This window comes from Etheostoma spectabile, chromosome 21, assembly GCF_008692095.1.
Source record: "Etheostoma spectabile isolate EspeVRDwgs_2016 chromosome 21, UIUC_Espe_1.0, whole genome shotgun sequence".
Taxonomy (NCBI): domain Eukaryota; kingdom Metazoa; phylum Chordata; class Actinopteri; order Perciformes; family Percidae; genus Etheostoma; species Etheostoma spectabile.
Window position 1 is genome coordinate 15310898 of NC_045753.1, and position 9285 is coordinate 15320182.

Here is a 9285-nt window from a genome sequence, read left to right on the forward strand (position 1 = left end):
AGAGAGAGAGAGAGAGAGAGAGAGAAGCAAGGAGATACTCAGAGAAATATTTGGACATAAAGTGATACAAAGACAGAGATAAAAAGAGTGATACAGAGAGCCATGGATACAGGGAGGATTCTGATCTGACTGAACGTCATTGACAAGCCTTTGTTGCAATATATTCGGTCAGTGAGTACATTCAGCGAAGAACAAGCTTCAGTCAATAGCACAAGTCCTTTACCCGCAGCTTTCCACTCCATTCCTTCTGCACAATGCAGGAAAATCATCAGGATGACGACGAAGCACTGCAGCCAACTATCACCACAACCTGTTGTGGGTTAGTCCTCAAACCTACAACTATGAAAAGTTGAATAGGTCATTTAGACAACAAGTTAAGCTTACTGTCTTGCAATAGTTCCAGTATATCCTCAGTTCAGTTCTAGTTATAACACAGAATTAATTTGAGGTGTTTTCTGACAATGCATAACAAAATATGCAATGGTCAGTATTGCTAACATGACAAAAAGAAAAACAAAGGTTTGTTTCGTTGATTTGATTGGAACTTTAAAAGCAGAAGAAAAGTGCGTAACACAGATTTTTCTAGCTGCAGCATCCTACCCATGTGTATCTGCAACGCTCACCCAGGAGCTTAAAATTAGAGGAAAAATGTAATTCAAGGGCATAAAGGTAGAACTGACAGCAGGGGCAGCCGAAATGTTTCTGCTACCATTCTAATATAAATGTATTCACAAGGGCTCATCTCAACCTGTGCGAGTGTGGACATGAATATAAAGATGCAGCCCGCTGGGATGTCCAACGATGCAAATGTGTGGCGATGCTGTGTAAGTCGCTAACGGGCATAGCACTGCAGTGACAACACACAACAAAACAGACGCCCCCAAGCCGTCACTGTGATCATTCTCATCAACATTCTGTGTCCACCACCTCCATGAGAGAGGAAAAAAGAGAAAAGAAGAGAGAGGGGGAGCAGGGAGACAGAGTAGAAGACTAATGCATAAATCTAAATGTAAGAGGCTGCCACTCAGAAGAACAATGTCGGTGGTTGGCTGCGGTGTTGTGTGAGCAGTAGCGCACAATCTGCCTGGAGAGCAGGCAGCAATGCCCAGCAGCAGCAACAACAGCCCTCTGATTAGAAAGCTACAACCCTTCCAGTAGCGCTAACTAGGTCTCATAGCTGTCAACCAACCTTACTGATTATTCAGATTTGGTGAGCTGCGTCAAACGCAGCTTCTGTGCCCAGGTACTATATAACGTACAGTGTTTGAGTGAAAGAGCCATGGTACGCTTAAAAAGCCAAGGCTTTGATGTGACCTCTAACTACTGGTGAGTAAAAGGACACTGCAAAATGATGCCAACGATTATGCTGGTACTTAGAAATGTCAAGGCAATCGAGTACAGTGGTTAGTTAGCTAAAGAGGCGGCAGCTGACAAAAGATAGGGGTCAGTGGGGACAATGAAAGCAATCTGTATTTAGGGGAGAAAAATAAAATAAAGGGCAGCTGCGGCACATGTATACAAAGTAGATGGTTTCAATAGCCACAGAAGGTCATGGGTAGAGCAGTTTCATTAACCTGAAAGGAGGCTTGTCTGCTTTCCCGCCATTCAGCAGCCACTGCTGGAAGGAGGGAACACCATTGCACCTACACCACGGGGGGATGCTGAAATGGATGCACTTAGTGTAATTCAGCAGAGAAGAGGCCTGCGTGTTATGCCTTCAGGAGCGTTGATAGCCTCTTAGACAAAGTGGTAGTTGTGGTAGTCATTTCTGAAATACTGTACATCAAAAGAAACAGCAGTGAAAAATAACAAAGGAAAAATGGCAGGAGCAGAAGGATATCTAGCAGTGTACAACCTCTTTTTGCAAATCCGACTTTTCAAAACTCTCTGACCATGAGCCAGGCATGACGGTGCAGAGCCTGTATCACTGGCTTAACAATGGATGGATTGGCGAGCTAGGGAGGGAGAGTGAGTGGGAATCCTAGACCCCCTACAGACAGCTGGCTGGGAGAGAATGGGCCGCAGGGAGGCCTCGGCTCACATCACGGCTTCATAAGCTTTACATTATGCAATGTGAGGCATGCTGGTAATCGGTTACACAAGAGAATGGCTCACCATTTGCGCAATTAGCTTGGTGCATTGCTAAAATACCTTCAGACAGAGTGCAAGATGGAACAGAGGAACAGCTACACAATCCCTGCTCTAAAGAGAGGGTATGACAGGACACAGTGGACAAAGGATGAGCGCTGCGGATATATTATAACACGGTGATGTAACACACGCTCACAACCACACACTGGATGATTAGTGTGTGATAACTCTGGGTACTGTTGGCTTTTTTCAATCACTCTCTGCTGGTGTGGCTCAGTGACTTAATAAAATCAGATAAGCTTCCATTTAAACAGGTGAAGCAGTTTCCTGCTGCTCCCCATAAAAAAAGGGTGCTGTGCGCATACACACACAATAAATAGCCCGAGACAGAAGGAGAAAGGATGCTACACCAACCAGTAACAGTATCAATAAAATGAGACCGTATCATATGACTCCCCATTTTCCTATTCCCACTTGAAAGACAGAGAAAATGTTTCTCTCATCACTCTGCAGTATTTAAGTGAGATGTAAATGTCCTTTTAAGTGCCCTCAGAGGATCTCCTTCATCATAAAACCTTGCATAAAAACTATATATGTTCATTACCCAAGACTCACTTTCAAAGTCACATAACAAGCTAAATGCAGCTCTAATGGATACAACAGGATGTAAAAGAAGGAGTCATAGAATACAAAAGTTGACATACATTGGACTCTTTGACTCATGAAAATGGATGAAGGCTTTTCCACGGAAAAAAGGCAGTATGGCACTATGACTGATAAGTGAATTAATTGCAACCAAGTTCCTGCTGAGAGAGTGATTGAGAGAAGGATGCTGAACGGCACAGAAAGGGGTACAGTACACAGTTTGTGTGATTAGATAACAGCACAGAGAATCAAAAACTGTCTAATAAGTGAGGGATTAGACAAACAAACAGGCAAATCCACACACACAGAAAACACTGTGAAACGGCAAAAGCAGAACACACAACACACAGATCGGCACACAAACAACTGGCTGGAGAAAGATATGAGAAGCCCAAACCCACTTTTAGATTGAGGTGGTGTGAAAGCAATCTGCCAAGGTACACTTTACCTTTGATGACAGCTTTAAAAAGGAATTGCAGTTGTTGTTGGCCTGTGGGAGTTATAGAGCGTTCCATTTACCCCGGAACTCGGAGCTGGGATTGGCGCCACACCCCAGTTGAATGTGTTCCATTTACAATTTTTTAAATTTTTTTGCTCTAGCCAGGTTAGCCATTGTTAGCAATACCAGTAGATAACAACGCATTATGATGTTTTTTTATATATACAAACAGCAACATTTACTGAGACACAAATGAGACAAAAGTGCTTATAACTGTATGTTACTAGAGCTTTCACTGCTGTCGATGCACGCGCATCCATGTTGGCTTGGGGTACTTGGAAGTTCAGGGGGCGTTTTTGACATTGACCTCGGAAATTCCAAACTACGAGTACAAACGGAATGCACTACTAAAGCTGTCAACACACGATAGGCAACAAAAACGCTTTGCCGGGCTGTTCCTTTGATTTCTTATGGGGGAGAGCTGATTTGCCACTTTTCGCTGCGCTCAAAGTATAAACTATTTCAACTTTGACCTGATTGCCGCTGACCTGTTGAAAGCGCAACCAATGAGATAATGAGCTAGGTAACGATAATGAGCCGTCGTTACCTAGCAACGGGAACAAACTTCCTTGCCACCCTTTATGACAACTACCCGCGCTGTGCTCTCTGCGCTTTGCAGAGAGCAAATCGGTTATCATGGCAGCATAAGGTGGTCGTGGTACAGAGGTCTCTTAATTGGTGTGTGTGTGTGTGTGTGTGTGTGTGTGTGTGTGTGTGTGTGTGTGTGTAAAAACAAGTAGAAAAAAAACAGAACTAAAGAGTGCTAGTTGTGGGTACACAGCTCATAGTTGCAAAGAATCAGACAAACTTACGATGTGAGGGGAATCGCGGCCCATGGAAATGACCGTCCTATTAACAGTCCTCAGCAGCTTCTCCATGACGATCTGCACGTGCCATTGGGTGGGACCCTGTGGAAAAAATACAGTTATTACTTACATTTCCCACAACGACTATAAACGCATCTTCTAATTTTAAAATTACATTAACATTTTGAATGACTGATTATTAAATGTCCATGCTAATTGACGAAGTCTAGGCAGAACCCTATAACCTCGTTTCCAAGTGGCTTTCTGTGATTCGGGTACAAGTCAAAGCTCGTCATGTACATTTGGCCAGTTATCGGCTCAAATAAAAAAAAGCACATCACAATGGAATAAGAGCCAAATTACCAACAACTGCTTGAAAGCTAATTTCCAGACAATGTTGCAGTGGTTTACGGAGGGGATTCCTCCTTTAATTTCAAGAAATACACATAGTAACAGATCCACTTTTTCTTGTTCCATGGATCAACTTTCCACCAAAATTCCCTGAAATTTGTTTAAATTTTTCCACTAAATTCTAAACTAAAAAACTAAAACTGCTTATTTGCTGCTTTTGGTAACATTACAAAACCAATAAAACCAATAATTTACACAGCTCTGCGGTTGAGGAACTTGTGCACTTAGGTCTGTGCACATACGCAGACACAAATATTCACACAAGCAAAGCCTTTTTCATGAAAACACGTACTCACTGTTTTCTGAGTTTTCTTCTGGGCCCTTTATAAAAGTCATACACAAACCCAGCACATGATTAAAGTTTTTGTTGTAATCTATCTATTTAAATATACAATTAGATCTTTATTCCTAACAAGGTATAATTGTTTAATAACTTTGAAACTCAAATGGACAAATACAATTCCCTTCCTTGCCTATGTGTCCATGGAAGTCTATGAAAGCATACATTGCAGGGCAGGTATAAAAGAGAGGAGAGCAGGGCAGGGAATATGCAGCACAAAGGCAGAGAGAGACAGAAGGAGTTTGAAAGGGAGAGCAAGTGGGAGATAATATTGAGCAGAGTGGAGTGTGGGTGGCGAGGCCATCGTGCTCAATGACGAGGGGAGTCTGGGAGGGCCTGAGGGAGGACATATGAGGTCTGGGCATAGAAGAGGTTAAAACACACACGTGAAGCTGTGTGTGTGTGTGTGTGTGTGTGTGTGTGTGTGTGTGTTATTATATGTGCACTGAGGTCTGAGACTGATGCCTGAGTGTGAGGGATGTCAACTTGTACTGATTTATTAATTGGAAAAATAATTAATAGATGAACCGATAAATGAAGAAAAAAAAGCATTAGCTTTGACTGGCTACATAACTGGCTCTGTGAGTGATTTATCATGTAGTAAAGAGTCCATCAACATGTTGCTGGAGCAAGTTGTTGAATGATGTTGAAGATGGCCTTCTAGCCACACTGAACAATAAATTACCGAGCAAGGCCGACTCTACAGGTTAGTAAAGGTGCTCCTTCCAGGGCATGCTGGGCAATAAAATAAATTTAAAACAGCACACTGATTAGTAGGTATTCAGAAAATAACCACAGTCGAAACAGTTTCTTCATTATTCAGGGACTTCTGGATCCACTTGTTATGCTATTAATTATCCGAGAGGGAAATAAATGTACATAAAGCTGGAGAGTTGTGTTCATTACCACATCCTTCCTGTAGAGCACCTCCAGGATGTCACTGAGCAGCTGGCAGCAAGCCTTTGGCTCCTCCCGATTCTCCAGGTGGAACTTCAGCTGGTCCGTCATCAGCGGCAGGAGGATCTCTCTGCAATCTGTAGGGACACCGGCAAAAACACACAGTCACAACATCGCTCAACACATGGGAGCAGATGATGGATCACACCAGGCAGAAGAGCGTATGCTCTCGAAACACTATGAAGAAGCATGCAGCTTGTTAATGGCTTCCTCACAGCTCAGAGGATTAAATTAAAACAATGCACATAATGACTGTATTGATTAAACTGAATGAGGCAAAATCTTCTTAAATCCTTTGGAGTAGTCACAGTGCATCAGCATGAATGTCAGAACAAAAGCCAATCAGAGCCTTACACATTGTCATAGGATAGCCAATAAAAAACCAGGCCATATTGATCCTTCTCAAATATTGATCCTTGTCGTGGTGCCCTTAATCAAAGCACTTAACCTGCTACTGCCCCAGGGGCTAACAGTTGCTGTTGTGAATTTCAAGTCTTGTAATTATGAATAGTAACGCATGTTTGATAAAACATATTTCCAGGGGGAAAAATTTATAGAGAGGAAAAAATCATGTATTCTTTATGTTCATATTGCACCTAAAATAGCAAGTAAAGGGAGCAGGAAAAAAAACTTTATTGCTATCTCTGTCAAAGTAACAGTTGCTTAATTCATTAATTCAACACACCCTGCAACCAAACCCAAGTTTGGCTGATGTTGACAGCAACATCAAAAAGTGAATTTCCATATGCAGAGGGTAGAGCATTTGGTTGGCAATTGGACATGGGGGACAGCAGAGATAAGCCAGAGAGTATTCTCATGGAAGGTAAACCTAAGGCAGTCTGCCACAAAATTATCATATTTTTTATTAAACCTTCTGATTTCAATCTTAGTTGTGTATGGGGGTCATATTTAAAGCCTAGGGACAAATACTGGAGTTAGGTTGGTTCAATAAAAAGATGGTGAGTTTCCGTTAGGGGGATTAAGTAAATATCTTTAAGATTGGTGAATAGAATATAAACTAATAACCCATCTGCAAGAAAAGACGTTTAATAAAACACCTCTCAGTGACCCCATGCAGTGCGCTGACATTGTCTCCCAAACACAAAGGAGTACAGATATTAATTTCATATTAAAAGAAAAGAACGAGAACAAAAGAGCAGCACGCTGAGCATAATCAACAGTGATGCAGTGACAGTCTAAAAGGACTGCAGTACTCTGCAAATAACTATCTTTATATGGCTTTGTGGAGAAAACGCCTGCTTTAAAAGGGCCACTGAGCAATGGATTTCAATTCACAATCAATACAATCTCTCTGCTTTACAGATAGTTAGCTTTGATAAGCCAATCAACTGGGACAAACTTAAACTCCCAATTTTATTACACGGGTACACCCACACCCTCCCACCCACCCACACACACCCACAAATAGCTTTGCCAATTGTCAATACTGCTCAAGGCCGAACAATGAAGAGCAGGATGTATCGCATGATGAATAGCATGAACTATATCCAGCAGTATTAAACATGAAACATTCAGTGTTATATATCCCCTGACCCCTTCTAAAGGAGCTACATGTGAAATTGAGGGTAATATGTTACTTGACAGTATTGACATAATCATGACATGACACTGGGATGACCATGTCATTGTCATAAAAAACATTTATGACTTCTGTCAATAAGGCATTCAGTTAGTAAAAAAATAATTAGTAATTAAATAAGTTTGGGATGTCTTTGTGTAATGACAACTTGACATTAACAGAAAATCCACTCCTTTTTGTATTCATGACATATTGACATAATGATTATTAAAGTTGTCATGACAAGTACATCTTCTGGTAATGTCATCCTGGTTAATGTCAAGTTGTCATTACAAAGACATCCCATTAAAATATAATGTCAACTTGTCATGATCAAAACAACTTCTGGTAATGCCACTTTGATTAATGTCAACTTGTCATAATCAACCCAAACATCGTTAACCTGTCATGACATTGTTAACTTGTCATGACAAGTTAACAATGTCATGACAACACACAGTGACAACCATGTCTGCACCAACATATTTGTGGTGCTATGGAACAGAGCACCAAGCTATCTGTCTGCTACAGCTTCAAATAAAACTGTGTTTTTATGTACATGTGATTGTGTGCTTGTAATCTTCCAGGGTTTGAACAAAAAGAGCAAATCCCCTATCTGTGCGCGTCTAACATTGTGTGCAGTGTTTAATACCTTGTTTTTGCAGGGCCATCACTCCTTTTGTGCTTCCTCAAAATACACACAGGTGGTAACACACACTAACGCTTAAGTGCACAGTCTTGCGAGCGTTTACACACTCTCACACACACACACACACACACACACACACACACACACACACACACACACACACACACACACACACACACACACACACACACACACACACACACACACACACACACACACACACACACACAAGTAGAAGGGTGGGAGCATGGCAAGCAGAGTGGAACTATCAAGCTAGGCCATGAGCGCCCTCCTCAAATTTCCAACGCAAAGTCGCAAACAGATTTTAGACGCTACAGTGATTTTCCCCTTTAAAACCGACCAGGAGAGCAGCTGACATATTTGTTCTCTTCCAATGAGTCCATTTGCAAGTGATTTATGTGCCTATCCCGCTCTCTCCTTTCACATCATAAACAGCGAAGGTGACACAACATTGTGCCTTCAAAATAAAAAAGACCCCAAATGTCCTTCTTTTCTGAGTTCATTAAGTTCCATCTGCAGCAGGGAATCACATATGCATACCAATCACACTTAACATACAGCATTTTGATTTCAAATGTATAGAGAAGGGAATGTTGGCTTATTGTCTTAAGTTGTCATTGTAACAACAGAAATAAGCCCATCGGGGACTAAAAACTACTAATTTAAGACGTGCTTTTACACAGAAACAGTTAATATGTTAATGGCTGTTCAGCCTACAGGAAAAAGAAAACACTTCCAACAGTGAACTCATTACGTGCATATTGATGAGTGTGTAGAGACTGCTAAGAAACTCCATGTTGAGGGTTGAGAATCTAAGTAGATGCCTATTAGGGGTGTGACGAGACGCTTACTCCACGAGACGAGACACATCACGAGATTGGGTTCACGAGAACGAGACGAGACGAGATTTAAAAAAAAAAAAATTTAAGAAATCCTCGATGAAATATATGAATGGAAAATAGTTTTTTTATTCAACTGAAAAATCACAAAATGCAATTTAGGTGCATTTTGAAATCAACTATTAATGATGAATGTTATTTAACTTTTTTTTTTTTACTATTTTAATGAATTATATGCAGTAAAAGACGTGCAAACACTGCAAAATGTTTTGTATAAACTCTACCAACTGGATTCTGCCCTGTACAATTTCACACGAGAAATATAACTCCTTTCCACAAACCGAACATAAAAAAATAAACAGTATAAATAAAATAAATCTGTAAATAACAGAAAAATAACACTTTAAATACAAACAGTAAGTGTATCAATAACCAAAGTACTGCTCTC

The 9285-nt window shown here is 40.9% G+C and overlaps 1 protein-coding gene across 4 annotated transcripts in view; it reads right to left on the reverse strand.

The window, feature by feature from the left end:
- Positions 1-9285, reverse strand: part of dock1 (dedicator of cytokinesis 1) — a 172353-nt gene that overhangs the window by 100110 nt on the left and 62958 nt on the right. For all 4 annotated transcript variants that reach the window (XM_032501812.1, XM_032501816.1, XM_032501814.1 and 1 more), the window contains exons 26-27: positions 5699-5826; positions 4048-4143 (exon numbers count right to left, since the gene is read on the reverse strand). In XM_032501812.1, coding sequence (XP_032357703.1) covers positions 4048-4143; positions 5699-5826 — 224 coding nt within the window. The remainder of the gene's footprint in view (positions 1-4047; positions 4144-5698; positions 5827-9285) is intronic.